The sequence below is a fragment of the Macrosteles quadrilineatus genome, unplaced genomic scaffold (genome assembly GCF_028750875.1).
Source record: "Macrosteles quadrilineatus isolate MER2022 unplaced genomic scaffold, UCM_ALF_1.0 Scaffold_3__2_contigs__length_128488019, whole genome shotgun sequence".
Classification (NCBI taxonomy): Eukaryota; Metazoa; Arthropoda; class Insecta; order Hemiptera; family Cicadellidae; genus Macrosteles; species Macrosteles quadrilineatus.
Genome location: NW_026542596.1, coordinates 46,591,182 through 46,610,941, shown reverse-complemented (window position 1 = coordinate 46,610,941; position 19,760 = coordinate 46,591,182). Strand labels below are relative to the sequence as shown.

The window sequence follows — 19,760 nt, the reverse complement described above, 5'->3', positions numbered from 1 at the left end:
CGTCAAAATTTTCGAGTTTGAGTTTTGAGTGGATATATTCGTTTTGGGTCCCCCTGGACCCAAAAAAGTGGTTTTCGAAGTGATGTCTGTGTGTGTGTGTGTGTGTGTGTGTGTGTGTGTGTGTGTGTGTGTGTGTGTGTGTGTGTCTGTGTGTCTGTGTGTCTGTGTGTCTGGATGTGTACAGAGCTAGGGACTACACCTGTGGTCCGATTTCGATGAAATTTGGTATGTAGGTTCTAATCCATGGTATCTCCAGGCGTTTTTTTCATTTTTTTGAAATTTTGATTTTTAATGGGGATTTTCCCATAAAAACCCATAAAAAACCGGAAAAATCAAATTTTCTCAAAAATGGCCCGAACGATTTTGATAAAAATTTAGTATGTTGTAGCCCTTTAAATTCTGAACAAAATGTTACAAATCCCATTTCTGTAAAAATTACGGTTCAAAAGTTATTGTAAATTATGTTATTTTCCCATAAAACCCCCATAAAATAACAAAAAATAGGATTTTAGACAAAAATCTGGTTTTGATTTAACAGAGTATGTTATGATCCTTACAATTTTGATAGTTTTTGTAATTTTTTAGAAAATTTTATTTTTAATGGGGATTTTCCCTTAAAACCCCATAAAAAACTGGAAAAATAGGATTTTCTCAAAAATGGCCCGAACGATTTTGATAAAAATTTAGTATGTTATAGTCCTTTATATTCTAAACAAAATGATACAAATCCCATTTCTGTACAAATTACGGTTCAAAAGTTATGGTAAATTATGTTATTTTCCCATAAAAAACGGAAAATCGGATTTTCCCAAAATTGGCTAGAACGATTTTGATAAAAATTTAGTATGTTATAGCTAGTCCTTTAAATTCTGAAGAAAATTGTACAAATCCTATTTCCGTATATTTACTCTCACCGCTTACTCATGAGAAAGGTTGTTGACAATCTTATGGGAGAAAGTATGTGTCAGAATGCTGGTACCGTTTATTTACTTAGGGAGTATGTTTTATCTATGGCCTTAGTCCATCCCGTGTGCCGTGTGCCCCACCGCTAATCACTATCCCTATCCCAGTCCCAGTCCAGTCCAGTCAAGTCAAGTCGACCTGTCTGCTGTGCTGAGTGCTGACTGCTCCTGCTGGCTCGCTGGCTAAACTGGCTGAGATTGCTGAGAAACAGAAAACTAGGAAAAATGTTTTTGTGATAATTTATACCATTTTAGGATAAATAGTAAATACTACCAAGTTATAATGGCAGTATCGATAGCTCGTACAAGGTTTTGTCTTTCTTCCTTGAGCTCCCTGAAAAACAAAATCGGAAACGTAATGCCTTCCCTGGCTTACCCTCAATGTACAGGTTAGTTTTATTTATTTATATTTAGTCTTTAAGGTACAGTTCCGCAAAGAACCAACGATCAACGATATACTATCGCATGAATAATGATATTATTATAGGGCTTAAAACTTAGCCTAAGGGGTACAGTTTCTTAACTGGGCTATGCTAATATCAATTGAAACTATCGAATTGAAAATATTGATTAATAATCGATATTTTAAAATATATCTATTAGGCTATATAATTAAACTTTCATAACCTAACCTAACCAACCAAATTTGCTGATGGTGAAAAAAATCACATGAAGGTTTACTATTCGAATCGATAGTTTCAATCGATATTAGCGTAGCCCAGTTAAGAAACTGTACCCGGGCCGAACTTAACGGGACCTAGATTAGCCTACTCTTTGACAGAGTCTTCTTTCTATTTTTGAATTACAGAGGAAGACTCTGCGTTCTTGTTCTTGATTAAATTTGATTTGTATAAGCTAAGTCAACGAAATGTAAATCAAACAAATATAAATCAAAATTCAAATCAAACAAATAATATGGCCAGAGTATAAGTGTACTCTAGGCCTATTCCCTACAGCCTCCAAGTTACAACACTGCAATTTAATTTACAACTTAGGTACGGTACCGGTACTGGTCAGCCTTAGTCACTAACAAGACTACAAGATCGCGCCACTCATTCTACACTCATTCTCCATTCATACTTTGCTTAAAATACCTACCGTAGGCCTACTTTGTATGGTCCCCGTCTCATTGAAATGTATTAAGTATTACCTTTGACAATAGGCCTACAACTAGACATTCCATCCCCATGTATTAAATTTGTTGCCAGCTTTTTTACCAAAATCGTCGTAGGTAGTTGATGTGAGTCACCGACAGATTGTCCTGATCGAAATTACTGATTTCTGTTTAACACACAATCTTTTTTACCAATTCAAACTAATGGAATTACTTACTGTGAATACTGTGAGCTATAGCAACTGTTATGACCCTTGGCCGGCAACATGAAATAATGTAAAAAACAGAGTTTTAGTCACTAAGTAGCACATTCTTTGACTGGCTCACACAACTACGTTCGGTTATTATTGCGATAAGGGTGACCAAGAGTAGGTAGGTACTATAGTAATTTATATATCATTAGAAACTAGATTTATACCTGGAAATAATGGTGCAAAATTTTTTTTGCTGTCATAAAAACTGAATTAGGCCTACCCTAACTACAATTTTCGAATTTTATTTTAATGTTGTATAAGGAAGGTTGAATCTGCACTTCAATGTTTCCACTGTAAAATCAAAGTTAATAGCCACAAGTGCGCGCCACAAGTTCACTTCTCGGCCACAAGTGCGCACAGTCCATGCGCGGGACTGCACTGTCCTGCCATGTGCTGCTCCACAATATGCGCGAGCCCTAACGAAAACGTGGTTTACAAAAAACTTCACTGCCCTGTGCTGCGCTAGGCTGCTCCGACTGCGTCTCAATATGCGTCGGGCCAAAAAGTCTGTCACACAGTTAGCACAGCACAGGGCAGCATTGGGTAAAATGTCTGTGTTGCACAGTTGACATCGCATATTGGGAAGCAGTGTCGTACAGTTCTCGTATATGAGTGATAAGTTTCTTGTTTGAGCATGTTGTTAAATATTAGGATTTGAGTTCTGAGTCAGATTCATGTGCTGATCTTGATTTATTGTTACTTCTTCACCAAAGAACAAGAAAGAAAGGGCAAACAAATTTGCAATGTTTAGTGATTTTTGTGTTTTCTGCCAGATTTCATTCTTGTAAATTACTCTTTATATACTTACTATGACTGGTAACATAAAAACTATATAAAAACGCACAATTTCTTTACCATCCTCTAGATCCATCACACAACACTTAGTCATTATGGCGCAGGTGAGCAATGCAATGCAGACACTTATTTCTCGGCCACAAGTGTGCTCAGTTCACACATATACTCCAATGGTTTTTGTATTAGTTGCTAATACAAAATGTTATTAATCTGGATCTACTTTTTGTGGGCAATCGGGTAGTACCCTATCATAATCCATTGGTTAGCGAATTAGGTTACAGTATTACCTATTGATTTATTTATTGGTGACACGATTGTGTTATTGAAGTGTCATAGTCTCTTCCTGATAGGCCTATTTTTAGAGAATACATTTATTGATAATTAATGTTGGATGTGATTTATACTTGATTTGTCTTTGTTGAATTACTGTATTTTAGAAACTGCATCAACGCCCGTTTTTATTTTACAAGTTGAATTTTTGTAAATTGATATTAAGCTTTTGGTTTCTTGTCATCGTACGTGTGGCTTTGTTTTTTTTCACTCCACAAACCTTCCTCCCCTTCAAATGTTAGTCACTATGGAACATGGACTCCCCCAAACCACCACCATCAAAATTATTCAATGAAACTTTAATTTATTATACAATTTTACGGTCAAAGAAAAATTGAACATTAGTTAACTTGTGTGTGCAAATTTTTCAGGTCTAGGTATACGTTCAGGACTACAAGACTGCATCCCAGCAGTTTCTTGGGTCCAGCGAGCATTTCTAAGAACTAACATCAAAGACAGCATTAGTCAACCTTTAAAACAGGAAGAGGTTAAAGATACAAGAGATGAAGACAACTGTTATACCCAAGGTATTTTGAAAACGGCTAACTTAAGAAACTTAGCATGCCACATAGTTAATTTTAGCAAAAAATTTCTCACAGCCCCTGTCTTACAAGTGCTCTCTTTATTTGTTCAAATTTCTTAATAAATTTGCTCATTGTGTTTTCATTTTGAAGTTTATCATTTGCGAAGGATAACTATTTTATATTTAGTTTATCAAGTTTTTTACGCCAAGTGTTTTGATTGGACACCTTCTGGGGAGGTAACTTAGGCTATGTGAACTCCTCCCGTTTTCAACAAATTGACTATTAATTTACATTTATCCTACCTAACTTGGCTACCCTAACTAACCTAGGTTAGGTTAGCTAAGGTAATTAGGTAAGCTAAATGTAGATTAATTGTTAACTAGTTAACCGCCCGTGCTCTGCCGCAGGAATATTTTCAGCAATAAAAGACATAATAATTAACAAATACTGTTTTCTTTGTATTTTATTTAGGAGCTGCTTATTTTTTACATGAGATAGAACTGATAGTTTGCCTGTATGAACTATTTTATGTTAATCAAACCGATAAATTAGTTTAACCAAATGAATGTTTTATTAATTTGAGTTTCATTTGAAAAATATAGTAGGTAGGCCTATTAGAAACTGTGCAATGCTGATTACATAATAAGCAGCTACTTATGCTATGGAAATAATTTGTTCAAGTAGCCTATATTCCTATATTTATTGTTTTTTTCCATTACATTTGTTGTATGGATTAAAGATAGTCACTTAAAGTAAGACTTATGTAAGATAGTCACATGTAAATCACACATCAGCAGTTGGTCTTATTTCACGAATCCTTGACCCATTCTGTGAGTAACAGCTGTGTTTACATCGTTGGGCATAGCCTACTTTGTTTAATGTTACAGGGTTATACAATTATTATTATTATGTCTGCACAATATGTTATACAAAACAGACATAATTTAGAATCTTATAAAAAAAAACACAGTGCACAGGCCTCTACTTAGATATATACATTTTTTACCAAAAGATATAAAAAATGAATGCAATAGTAGGAAATTTTACTTTAAACTAAAGAAATTCCTAGTAGAAAAAGTAATTTACTCCTTTGAGGAATTTTACAATTTAAACTATTGTGAATAAACAATAAGTGACTCACTGACTCTATTCATTGTAGGCTACTTGCACATTTATGATGAATAAAGGAGATTTTGATTTGATTTGAGGGTATTAACGGTTCAATCCGATAGTAAAAGGAATCCCGGATCTTAAAATTATATAGACTACCAGAAAGATGTTGATTCAAGTGAGACTTAGAACTCGCCATTCCAAATGCAGATTTGTATAATATTATATTATTCAAATAGTTTTTGTTGTTTTTTTTTTACCCTTAATACTTTGTTTATAGTCGCTGTAGGCCCGTTGATAAGATTTTCCATAAACTCAAAATGCTGATGAGGAGCTAATTTGACCTACACCTTGTGACAACATAAGGAGAATAATTTGTGTCCCTGTTAGTCTGTTCTGAATCGAAATTCATAGATTTTCAGTAGTGACAAATCCAATTTAACGACCCCAATTCAAAAGAGTTGGTGTTTTTTGTAGGGATTTCCAGAGCACATTTAAAACCCTCACTGCTCTTTACCTTTTTAGTTTGGTGGTTCTCTACGTGTTTTTTTCGTTCTGTATGTCTCTTTATGCTCGGTTAATGATTACCTTTTCTTTTTCTTTTTGTACTTTTCACACTCTGGGGTTATTGATAAAGTTTTATAACGCTATAATTACCCGAGTCAACATTGCCATTAAACATCAAGTCACATAGCCTACTTCTTTGCCAGAACTGAAATCGTAAGTCACTGTTTCTCAAGCAACTGCCCTGTGTACTCGAAAAAAATAGTTAGGTAGGGTATAGTTCACCGATAAATTGTAGTTCCACGTATTCCAGCGTACTCGCCATCTCGAGAAGGTAAAATTTGGTACTGCTGAACGTCAAACACTGATCTTGAGTCTAAGATTAATCAGTTACGATAAAATGTTTTGTATGTTTCCTAATCATTAGCAATTATCTGTACAACTTGCAAGCGGATTTCTCTATGATTGTTCTGGTGGCTATAGAGAATAAATTATATTAATCAAAACAATAAGTTTCCGTCCCCTACTATGGGTATTATTTCACATTCCATACTCAAACTTAAACTCAATTACCACTTTCCTTCAGATCACTTCACAGGAAAACTAAAACATTTAAAAATACAAAATGTAAACCAAAACATACAAATAATGTTCAAATACATTTATAAATAATGTTCAAATACATTTATAAATAATACATTGTGGTATGAAAAGTTAACAAATATACTTTTCCTTGATCAAAATCGTGTGTTTATATTTATAAATAGAAACTCCTAGATTAACCCTCCGAGTGTCACGTGTTTTGGCCTTAATGTCAGCCTATTTTTTGCTCATTTGCAAGGTTTTATTAAAACTGATCTGAGAAGCTTAAAAACAATGTTAATTATACTGTTCTATATACCATTTTGTTTGGAAAATCATGGGCTTCAATATTATATATAAAACATAAGGAACATTTTTTCAAAAAAAAATTTTTATGTAAAAAAAAAATATAATTTGGAAAATTAAAAAAAAAAAATAAGTTCGCGCTCAATGAAATTGTATAAATTATAGGCCTATAAATATTTGAAAATAGCCACTTTGTTCTAAATTTTATGAGGATTACAAATATATAATCATATAGTGAGGTAAGTTATGAAATAAAAAAGTTATGAGTGAAAAACATGTTTTGCGCGTTTGAAAGAAAATACCGAAATCGCCAAATGACTCAACACCTTTCATAAAAACACATATTGAACCAACCAGAGTATTTCATGTTGTATGAAATTTTATTTACAGTTAGTACAAAATCAGCCTACTAGTAAATGAGAAAAATACAGCATGGTTTTACCTTGATTGGGGCCAGAATCCTTTGCCGAACTTGAAGAATCCGTTTGCTGAACTTGATAAATTACAAAGTATCCAAAATATATTTACAAAAAGTCACAAAAGTTAGACAAAAAACTTGCAAAGTTGTTGCTGTCAATAGTTTTCAACACTTGTAAATAAAAACTAAACACTTATGAAAAGAAATATTATATACAGAAGAATTAACACATGGGCCTAATCAGAGTCCTCACCGCTACTTTGGTCTAGGGTCACTTTGGCCCTTTTTCTGCCCCTCTTTAGCCTCAAAAAGTGCTGCATTTTGTGGAAGCATTCTCGGTGAACACCCACATTACAACCGGGGCACCAAAATCTAGACCTGCCTCTAGTTTTGGTGTGACCACAAACGATACACTTTCTTTCTTGTCTTTGAGGCAGTTTTTCAAGTCGGTGGTCACCGCAATCTCCGTGGGGTCCAGGAACTGGTCCAGGTAAGGCATCGCAGGTTGCTTGGCCTACGAGGGATTCTACAATAGATATGTGGAAATCTCTTCTTGATACAGGTTTGTCAGTGTTCTCTCTGTACAGAATGTAAGCATTTACGAGCGCAATATCAATAAAATTGAAGAACAGCTTCTTCCAGTACTTAGAAGTGGTGCGGTTGCAAGACATATGGTACACAGATTTATCGCTTACATCCACACCACCCATAAACTGGTTGTAATGGTGTATCAAAACCGGTTTCATACCTCTCAGTCCCTTTTTACTTGTAACAATTTGATCTTCCGCATGGTATGCTGTAGAAATCAAATACACAATTTTCCTACTCAGTTTCTGACGGTAACCAACCAATAACAGATTTCCCTTTCTAAAGTATACTGTTTCCCTTTCTCCTAAGTTATAGTTTTTAATTCTTTTTGATAAAAATTTTGACTTTTTGTTTATGGTTCCGGTGATGAATGTTTGTCGTTCAAGGAGGTTCTCAGCCAACGGAATTTTTGTGTAAAAATTGTCTGTAAAGACATGATATCCTTTGTCAAACAATGAAGATTTTTCAACCAAGTTCTTTACTACCCTCTCAGTAAATAACTCTTCATCATAATTAGCTTCAGCAAGGTAGTCACGTCCACTGTATAGTTCCATGTGCATAACATAATTGGTGGCACTATCGCAAAGTTCGAACTTCTTAATTCCGTATTGTTTGTGTTTCTTATTTGGCATATATTGAATAAATATGCATCGGTTCTTTGTTCCTACTACACTTTCGTCGATGGAGAGTTCCTGATTTGGTACAAAGTGTTTTTTGAAACTTGAATTCAGATGATCTAACAACCACCTTACTTTTATCCAATGGTCATGTCCAGGCTGACCCCTCTCAACAGCGCGGGCCGATGTCAAATGCAAGAAACTGCTTATGAGTAAAAACCTATTTATCGCCATGGTGTTTGAATAAAATGCTATATGTTCTGTTTTTCTAGTGTCCCAATATGATTTGATGTTTTTTCTAACTGTCATTCCCATATTGATAAGAATAGCAAAAAACTTTTTCATTTCCTGTATGGAAACATTGGTCCATTTTTTGAGCCTAGACTGTGGACTCAAATTATCTCTCTTTTCATCTAATGTTCTTTGAGCATAGGCATTTGTCTCTCTAGTTATGAGATTCCAAAAGGCAGCTGTCAAAAATAGGTTCAAATAATTGATAGGGGAAGAATTTCTGGGTGGTAAATCTTTGGGTCCTGTAGCCCTAACTTGAAACTGAGGTCTGACATCTTTCGGAGGTTCGGGGGGATACACCCTAATCCAAGGTTCTATGTTTTGCTGTACTGGTATTAGCCTAGGCCTACCTGCATTAGGGTCTTGTTCATTTTCAATTTCAAGATTTTCGTCAATATCTGACGTCTCTAAATCGTTCAAATCGGGCACATACTCCTCTCCACTCCCTGACGAAAAGTCTAGCAAAGATAGTTCAGAATCTGAATGATAATTAACTTCTATGTCACTACTAACTTCATCCGGATCGTCAATAAGTCCTTCACCATCACTAATTTCATCTTGTAGTGCATTACGTATATCACTACTGTCCATTTTCACCACTAAAAACGACGATAAACTTACAAAAACACACAAGTCACCGATGCAAAATATCCAAGTTGTCTAAAACACGAACGTCAGCTGTCTACTACATTAGGATCGGCTCAGATAACCTACAGCGCTGAGACAGACATTTGGAGAAAGCTTAGAATATAATGGAAAGAACGATACCTAACTCAATCCAGTACAGTCCGATTCAGTTAGTCATAGAGCCTTCGCCGTAAACAGTGTTCGCGAGTCGCTGCAGCGACGCACGACACTATACAAAGTGCGTTACGCGTCGCTGCAGCGACGCATGACACTCGGAGGGTTAATAATTGCATACTGAAAGTGAGGTTATAAAAATAATAACAAATGTTTGACAAACATTAAACAGCTGACAAATAATTTATAAACTGTATTATATTCTTCAATAAGAATTGTATTGACTCAACCTTTGAAGGGCTGTAGGTCTTAACTCTTCGAAAAAAAAAACGTAAATTCTAATGAAGTTCGGCAAATCTATGCATTTTCCTCTTTAATTTGACACATAGATCTTGTGGTTCGGTCCAGTAATTACTGAGAAAACAGTGTTACAACAACTGTGTATTAAATATATAGATTTGTAAAAAACAGTAGGAGTTTCCTTATCTCCTGAAATGTAGATTAGTCAAAAGACTAAGCGTAAGAAAAGTCCAAGAATCAAAATTTGCTCATGTATATATGCTCACCCCACCCTGGGTTTTACAGCATACTTGACTTGCCCTGTAGAGGAGGTTCTCTCTCACACAACAATTTATGGAATAGACTATTGGCTAACTAATATTCACATTTTGTTAAATTATACTGTTGACTATATAAGCCTATCTTTAATGTCAATGATTCTACCAGAAATGGAGAGGGTAGACATTTATGTCAGCTAAGGCTGAAAGTGGTAAAGTACGGAAGTAAATTGTAAGGTTACATTGAAATGTGTCTTAGGAAGCTAAGGTAAGCTAAAGATCAATAGGCCTACATAATTTTTAGTAGGGTAGCCTTTGTCTGAAGTGTAATTCAAATAAAGCAATAGAGGAAATTGAAGGGGAATAATAAATTGGTTCCTAGTTAGGTAGTAATGGAATACATTCTATGGAGTCTACAAGCAGGTAATCATAACTGGTTGATTTGATTTAAGTAAGTATGTACATTAAATTATAACTTAGTGAATTTTTTGGGTTAGGTAACACTCATTTAGTACGGTGCAATTAGACCTAAACCTGGACCTGGTTGTTCAGTACAGTCTACATAATGTTCGGTAAAAAGTTACTCCTATTGAGCGTCGGGTTTGGGGGGGGGGGGAGGCGGAGTTAAAAGCTGGAAAAATCACACTTTTAAATTTTTATTGGATATCTCAGAAACTATGCATTTTAGTACAAAATATGTCGTATACAAAATTAATCTACACAAAATTCTAATCAAGATGTTCCTCTTCATTATCTTGTTGCCACGATTGCGCAAGACGGCGATCACGTTTTCATGACCGTGGGAGACGATGATATTGTTTAGATAGCCACAGTTTGTTCATGATTTTGCTGCGATCGCACTAATCAACGATCACGTTTTCATGACATCGGTTGATGATGATAATATCCACACTGCCTCAGAAGATGTTCATGTTTTTGCTGGGATTGCGTAAGATGACGATGACGTTTTCGTGACTGCGATGATGATTATGTCTACATGACCATGGGAAATATTCGTGATTTTGCCACAATTGCAGGAGTCGTTGATATTGTTTCTGTGACCACGGTAGACGATGATGGCGATTCTGTTGATACAGTATTCAGATTATGTTTCTGTGCCTAAAGGAAGATATTTCGGATTTTGCAGTAATCCCAGAATTTGACAATGATGTCTCTACGACTGCATATGATCACCCTATTACCTCGAATTAGGGATGACTGAAAATATCAGGCTGGCAAACCTTTATTTAAAAAAATTTGTCATTTTTGTCGTTAGATCTTCATTTCCCTTTATATGGTCGGTATTTAATGTTAAGAAGTGTGTAAACCCAAATTGGCTTGTTAAAATTTTTCATTGTCGCATTAATCTTTTCTTTACTTGAAAACATCCCACATTTACCTTAACAACACTTTGTGACAAAAAGGCAGGGGTTGGTGTAGTACAATAAAGTAATTTAGAAATTTTGGTAAAACTATAAACATGGTTTTAGTATCAAGAATAGATTTTTCAGGTATTAGTATCGAGAATCTATAAATTTTGGTATCAGCACATTGATTTTTGTAAAAAAACTAGTCTTAAAAATTCGGGAATTAGTCGTGTAAAGTCTGGAATTAGTCTTGAATTTTGAAATGGAAACAAACTAGACACCCTCGTAAACTCAAGTAACTATGATCTAGGCCTATATATTTTTATGAAATTTATTTTAGTCAATTTACATTCCATACATAGCTTATACAATTACTATTTTGAAGAATAGCCTCACAAACAGTTTTTTTCTCCTCTTTCAATATGAATAAAGCAGATTACAATGAATGTTCTAATGGTAAAAGACAAAACTATAAATTATGTTACTGTTAATGCTCATATAAGGTACAGTAGTTGATACTTATTTCACACTCATTAAATTGTTGACATGTTCGGCTGTATAAAGTCTGTGGATTTTGTTTACTACAGAAACAATAGCTTTGGTGAACGACCAGATTGCCAGAGGAGAAGAAGGACGTTTGTTTGCCGTGATCCATGTAGTTGGCAAGCAGTTCATCGTCACTCCGGAAGACATTATCATAATTCACGGTCCTTGGGCTCCTACCATCAGCGACAAAATAACATTTGAAAAGGTTTGTAAGCAAAACTTATCTCAGCAGTAGTGCAAACATGCCTTTTCAAAGTATTGTGGCTGTTACATTCTGAAAAGTGTTTTTATTAAACTAAAAAAGTGTTTCATAAAATACGTACGGCACCTGAAGGATCATAAATCTATATTTTTACGTAAACTTGATTTAAAAAAAATTATCTTATTATTTTTAATGTCTTTTTCTACAACTTCAAAACCATGCCTACATAAAAAAATAAATGGGTTTGTCATGCACATCTTTGTGAAAAGATCAAACCATAAAAAAATTCCCAGTCTAAACAGTTGCTGATGAAATGTATCTGCTTTTTAGTAACAATTGTTTGTTGATAATCATCTGCTTGTTGTTTTACCATAAAACCCATACAGTTTTTTTTTTAATTTATGGATTTGTCACAATTGAAAGATAAAAACATATGATTTTTATGAATGTTGTCCTACATGAATATATTTGTAGTATTTTACTAGAAGTATTCTTTCTGTTGCAGGTAATGCTGGTTGGAGGGTCAGATTTCACATTGTTAGGTCGACCTGTATTGCCACCTGAACTGGTCACAGTCACTGGAACGGTCATAGATAAAGACTTATCACACGTCAAAACAAAGTTCAGATTCAGGAAACGTAAACAGTTCAGAAGAATCAATTGTAAGTATTTTTAATCACACTATTTCTGTCATATATGTTCATTTCTTGGCTGCAAAATTCTAAAATTTATTTATTTCTTTTCAAAGATAAGCTAAGAGATATTGGAGGATGAGACTTAAGTTTATCAAGTATGTTGTGTAAAATAAAAAAAAAATACATAATTGTCTTAAGAATGAGGTTGACAAATCTATAATCCATGATATTATCCTACATTCAATCTAAGCCCACCTTAACATGTTCAATGCGGTGGCGTGTTCAGCTAATGTGCTGTGTGGATGAGTGCGCGAAAATGTTTAAATTAAGTATCATCTAAATGAGAGGCATATACTGCATCCCAGTAGTTGTGGGCGTAGTTTTACAAGAACCCAACCTAACAGATAGCAGCACTAAACAATATTGCTAGGCGGCCTTCAGTATTTCTAAATAGAGGGAAAAAGGAGGGGCAAAAAATACCACAAAAAAGCGGCCAAACACAATTTTGAGGTTAGGTTCCTTCACAATGATACAGTAAATTCATTATCGTTATTATATTGCATGTCATTAGATCCAAGCCTAAACCCCACACTACAATAGATAGGACCACATTTTTTCGTATACCAATACAGTACTTAACCAGCCAAAATGATCTATTCACGACCCTGTCCCTTCAAAGATAATTTTACCAATTCAATAGCTCCGCCAAACAACATTGCAAGAGACAGAAGTGGATATTTACAGAAGACACAAAAACGTTCTGGCTTCACCAGTGCCAAAAATACAGTTTCCATTGGTTCATTTAATCGCTTCTAAGTGCTGCCAACCTATGTATTTTTTAAAACAAAATATCCCATGCTGTAAAGAATGTCATTTTCATTTTTGTTCTTTAAAAATATCAATTTCACAACTCATGTCGTTCGCAACGAGGTTTGACAAAAAAAATTTAAAATAATTTGTATTAAAAAAATAATCTTGGGGTGTGCGAAGCAGCAAAAATGTATTGAATTGATGTAACACGGCATTTTTATATTTATACTTGTCTATGGATTGAAATAACAACAATTACAATTTACCTAATTTGTGTTAGTCTGCAAATTTTTGTTAATGTGGTATTTGACCAAAACGTAGGTACGCATACATGTAACCTATACTTTTAGGTGAAAAATACTTATTTTCAGTCATATCTTAGAGGAGTTTGTATATATTGCTGGAAATGTCAGAGAATTACTTGCATATTTTATAATTTGTATGTGCTGGTGTTTGTTGGTATCATATTGTTGAGCATAGTACTATAGTTCGGCCGCTTAGAAAACGACCTCCTCCAGCATTGGTTTAGCATTAGCGCGCAGGTCGTTTTCTAAGCGGCCGAGCTATATTTTATAATATTGATTTTATAACTAAAAATTGGCAAAATTGGTTTTGGTGTGAACTAAAACAACCTTGAAATGTAATGATCATTGAGAAAGAAATTAGAGGAGGTAGCCTATTTCCCAAGGTAGTAACTTGTTTCAGTGAGGTAAAGAACAAACATTGATAATGTATGCCTGGATGTTAATATGACTAATGATGACTCAGTTTAATTATTTAATGTACTTTGATATAGGCTTAAATAACTTATAAATAAATAAAAATAAAAACTATATGGCTACTCAATGTCTCAGTAATAACTTATACGGCTAGGCAACATACATGAATCGAATTGTTATTTTTATTACCATAGAATGTAATCGCGATTCGTTGCTCGATGCTTTGCACACCCCTAAAAATTTTGTTTCTTTCTTTTAATTTGTTTAAACAAAGTTGATAAAAACTATGAATTACACACATAAACTGGACAATCTTATTGGTCTCCTCACCAGAGCAATTTTAGATTCATCATTGGCTAACTTTAAATCATTTGTAGCATAGGCCCAAAGGCCCTTCCCGGCATTTATTTTTTCACTACACTACTGTGAAATGACATGTTTACGTTTAATGTTTATCACCTGCGAAAATCTATCAATTCATTGTTTACTTTGGCAAAAGAATGTTTACTATCCGAAAGTAATGTTTACTATTTTTTTGGATTTTGCAGACATAAACAAACAAATATTTGTTATTGTTTTATCAACTGTTTCCATTTTCAACGACAAAACTAAACATTAACTTTAAATTGAAGGCATAACGTTAAAAATTCTATGAGTTTTGTAATCAAGAAAATAATTATTCTTTGTAGTGCAGTGAAAAGTAACGTTCAAAACACAAGTGAAAGTGGGTCTATATATATTCTCGACCATTTTTTTCAAATATGTAATGACTCACTTTCTAATCTCGTTATGAAATATACTATTCTGAGGTCCTGGCATTTTTACATAGGAATGAATGTGAAGGAATAATCAAAAGATTTTGTGTGTGTTTGTAAAAAAAAAAGCTGGACTAACCCTAACAGTATATCTTGTTAACTTTTGCTGCACACAAGTATTATGTCGTGAGTGTTCATTTTTTGAGCAAATTTAAGTTACATTTTTTCTATAAATCATCAAAGTTTTAGTGTTTTAACATATTTTTAATGTTATCTGACTGGATTGTATTTGCTTACAGTCATAAGGACCCCGTTGACCATGGTTCGTATAAATGAAGTCAAGATTGAAGGCAAAGTTGGCGAGAGAAAGGATGTGGAGGGGTTAAATCAAGTGTTCTTTTAGTCAAGGAGTTATATTTTGTTATTTCTGTAAATAAAGTGCTTTAGTATGTGTACACAGTTGGGAATATTCTATTATATTGTGTTGCCCTGGTCATTGAGAAAACAGAAAGTTATGGTGATGGCAGTGTCCAACAGCTATGTCTGTTACTGCTTTATAAGCTAAAATTTTAATGTATAGTTTGATAACTGTAATCAAACAGAAGGAAAAAAATCTTTTATGTTTAAAACTGTAACTTCTATTAGGGGTGTAAATCTAGCTGGGGCCAGATGAAACATCCATGAATTAATGTTTTAATTACTGTACACATCATTCTGGACCTTAACTTACGGACCACCTTCATATTTAGACAAATTAAACTTTTTAAACTCATTTCTTCAATAACGTTTAAACGGTTAAAGTAATAAATAGGCATTTGGAATAAAAAATGTATTAGCTTCTACTGTTAGTCAAAATTCATTCTAGTTATAAATTGGTTCAATAGAAACAGTATTAACTGTTCTAAAAAGGATATTGTGAAAAATATTAACAAACATACAGTAGAACCTCAATAACAAGACTCTTAAGAAGATTATCAATTCAGACTTGTTTGACGTCTTATCAAGGTAGGGTCACTTGTTATAAAGTGTCTTCTTATTGATATTCCACTATATTTGTAAAGTATGCAGTTATCTTTTTCATTATTGCCGTAAAAGCCAAGATAAATGATGATGACCCTTTTTAGTGCAACTATTGTCATGGGGCCTGTCACAACAGAAGCCAAAGCCTAAACTATCTCTATTCACACTAATGGATATATGATGGGATGTTGTATCCAAGCCTTGAATGGAAAACTCAGACCAAACAAATCCAAGAGATCCCATTTTTGACTTCTTCGATCAAGGATTTCAATTTCTCGAGGTTTGATTTATATCAAGGTTCTACTGTAGTTGATTCCTTTCATTCATCTAAGCAGTAAGTTTTATATCGTTACTATTGTAAATTAATTGTTAACTGTGTGTTAAAAGATTAACTAGCTTTTGATGAAATTTTATTAAATTTATATTCATGTACGCTAACAATTTTATTACGATACTGTTCAATACTGTATACACTATTTTAACTAGGGATGGTTAAGACGAGACGAGATTTCTTTTTGATCGAGATTTTTTTGAGACCAGAATAAAAAAAAAAATTGTTAAAAACGCCTGCAGAAAGTCAATTCAATACCCGCAATATAGGAGCGTGTTGATGTTGTGTTTCCTTTGCGAAGGCGTTCTTATTTAATTAATTCTTTAGATGTAAATATTACTTTAATTATTTTATCATTTGAGAATTTTTGTTAAGTGTAAGCAGAGTGTGAGGCATGTTTTACTACTATAAACAAAGCAAAAACAAGTCATTATTTTATACAAATTAATATTGATTTTATTTTGTTTTTTACACAAAAGATATGGTGTACATAGGGATACCTATCCTGACACATAGATAATGTCATTCTAAGTTTGTTTGAATCCCGGAATTGCAATAAGTTGTTTTACTTTTGAGCTTTTTAGGGACTTATGTCCCTACAAGCCACTAGTTGTTATTATTTTTGTATTTAAACAGTCATCTAACAATGTTACAAAATCAGGTAAAAGTGTTGAACGTGCATTTCCTGTTATGTACGAGAAGGGAAATCCCGTCTCGATCTTGTCTCGAAATTTTATGAGAAATAAAAAATATCGTCCTGTCTTATCTCAAACTAAAATTCCAATCTCGTCCATCCCTAATTTTAACACAACATTTTGATAGAATTTTCAACTTTTGGTAACATTCTCAAACCTTTCCAATACGTGTAATGAAATTGCAGTGTTCCTGACCAATCCAGTTCAATATCTGTTGTGCAGCTTCATTGACATGCCTATTCAAAAAAGTGCCCCGCAAGACTGATCAGTAAATTTTCCAATGTCAACTGATTTTTCCATGATTCTATCGAGTCCTTTCTGTAATAAATAGCATGATTTTTCTATGCTAGAATCCAGCTGCTGACTGTAAAGTGTTGTGAAAAACCCGTAATTATTTGGTTTCTAAAACTTTATTTTTTATGGTTTTCAAATAATTTTAATAAATGTTTGTTATAAAAAAAGGTAAGCAACAAAGGCACTAAAACAAGATGTTTGGTAGAAGTGTAACTGCGACTGTGTAGTTTGTAACTGTTTATGGGTCATATTAATTAATTAAAACAAGTGTGTAATTAGTAACACAAGTTTATTAATAAAACCACATTGTAATCACAACAGATACACAGGGTCACATGTTGAGGAGTTGACGGAAGAGTCTGTAGTTGGAATGAAACTAGAGGGTGGAACGGAAGGGGAATGGAGATACATAGAGGAATGGAAACATAGAATATATAATTATACAATACTGTATCAACATCTCCCTTATCAACAAATAACAAATTTTTTACTTTTACTGTTAAGAATATGTGAAAGAACTAAACAAACATTTTCAGCCTACTCATATCTAGTTAGGTTACAATGAAGTACTAGTTAGCATCAAATGTAAGTCTCCTAGGATTTCTGATTGTTCTCACCATGTTTATGGGTCATATTAATTAATTAAAACAAGTGTGTAATTAGTAACACAAGTTTATTAATAAAACCACATTGTAATCACAACAGATACACAGGGTCACATGTTGAGGAGTTGACGGAAGAGTCTGTAGTTGGAATGAAACTAGAGGGTGGAACGGAAGGGGAATGGAGATACATAGAGGAATGGAAACATAGAATATATAATTATACAATACTGTATCAACAGTAACTGTCATAGACAAAAGAAATTAATAAAATTTGGTTGTCCATGGTTAAACGGATTTCTATATATTTTCATTATATTTCCATTATTTTCACATAATTTACGATAGGGACTTTCTGGCTTATAATACTTGTAATTTGTCGTAAGTTAAAAGCACATAGAATAATTGTTCAAATAAGTTAACATGGTGAATAATACTTGTATATCAAATTGATTGAAAGATCAACAGCAATTACCTTGAGAAAACAGCAGGCACCTAAACATCTGCCTTGATAAACGATTGCATACTGTCATTGACTATATAACCACAACCAATACTGTCAAGTCAATGATACTGTCCCTTGAGTGGTAGGGAGTACAGAGAGGGGATAGGAAGTAAAATAAAGTTTATTGTATTTAAATCACATAAGTTACAAGTGAGTTTATAATCCATTTAATAAATTTAGAAGAACAAAATATAAACTCCAAACATTTATAAAAGAGATCATTCATAAGCTGGGCCAGAGTCTCGCATGAATAATGTTGCCATGGCAACAGTTTCTGTGACGTCATAAGCCTACCTCAAGTGACTCAGTCGTTACACTACAACATTCATTGGTTAACACTGGGTTTCAATACAATTGTATGGGAACATTGGGGTTGAATGAACTGTTGCGTGAATAGTCTGAAAATCCGTACAAGCTGAAACCGCTTAGTTTGGTGATATTTTTGATAATGAATAATAATAATTTGTTTACAGTCACCTGACAATGTGGGCTTCCTTGCACTAGTTATAGTACAGAATTGCTGCATTTACTTACTTTTGATGCACTCTTTTTACTTTTGCTGTACTCCAAACCAATTATTGGTATTCGAACCATTCTACATAAAACAGCGTGCTTTTATTAGCCACGTAAAATAAGCAGCTTTTACGTAGGCAGTTTAAAATAAAAGGCATCAATCAAAGATACTATGACTACGATCAGCTGTTGCAGTGTTTCCCATTGGATTTATTTTGTTGCAGCGTTTAAAGCTTATAAATAAATAAATAAATAAAAATGTCTTTATTTACGAGCGTCTTTCAGTTGGATTCAACCTAACCTAAAATGTGTTGTTTAATTTTTGAAAGATTTATTTCTATGCTTTATAATAACTGTAGGAAAAATATAATGTGTAACACAGGTGCAAATTTTCTTTGCTGCACTCGAGAAACTTTCCACACTCGCCTGCGGCTAGTGCGTAAACATTTCTCTTGTGTGCGGCAAATTGCCACTTCCCACACTAGTTACGCAAATAACTATGGAACCATGGAACTATGGAACTATGGAAACTTGTTTATTATTTTTTGGTAAACCAGCTTTTTTTCTGCTGAGTAATACCAACTTTAAGTTGTCTAGTATAATATCCCTACATCCTAAATGATCAGTCTGTTAGAATGTTTAGAAGACAAAATAGAAAAGATTACGTAATTAGATTGTAAAATTTGATGAGAAGAAATAACGTAAATGAAAACAGTGGAGGTTATCACACTCTTTTCAAATTCATTTTCAGGGATTTAAGTGAGGCCAAGAACTTAGTTGTGACATTTGCGACCAGTAACAAATCGACACAGATTTTAGGTGCAAAATTAGGCGAATTGCACTGCTCAGCTTATTATCGTGATTTTTCAGCTACTGTACCTATTATTCAAACTTTTTGAACTTGGTGTCGTTTAAAAATCATTTTAAATGCCAAATAAAATTTATCAAGGCCATACAAATCAATATAGCTGTCATTTTAAATATAAAAAAAATAGTTTTTTATGATAATATTTTATGCAGAGACCTTTTAATTTATAAACGAGCACTATAACCACTCAGCTACCTAGCCAGTG

The 19,760-nt window shown here is 33.7% G+C and overlaps 1 protein-coding gene across 2 annotated transcripts; it reads left to right on the top strand.

The window, feature by feature from the left end:
* Window positions 1-1,128: 1,128 nt before the first annotated feature.
* On the top strand, window positions 1,129-15,182 carry LOC128989825 (39S ribosomal protein L21, mitochondrial). 2 transcript variants are annotated; one of them, XM_054411893.1, is made up of 5 exons: window positions 1,129-1,351; window positions 3,833-3,982; window positions 11,648-11,811; window positions 12,314-12,470; window positions 15,027-15,182. In XM_054411893.1, exons 1-5 carry the CDS (start codon window positions 1,246-1,248, stop codon window positions 15,128-15,130), a joined length of 681 nt encoding a protein of 226 aa, XP_054267868.1. In that variant the 5' UTR covers window positions 1,129-1,245; the 3' UTR covers window positions 15,131-15,182. The 2 variants fall into 2 exon arrangements, with proteins under 2 accessions (XP_054267868.1, XP_054267867.1); XM_054411892.1 differs by having other exon boundaries at window positions 3,827-3,982.
* The last annotated feature ends 4,578 nt before the right edge of the window (window positions 15,183-19,760 follow it).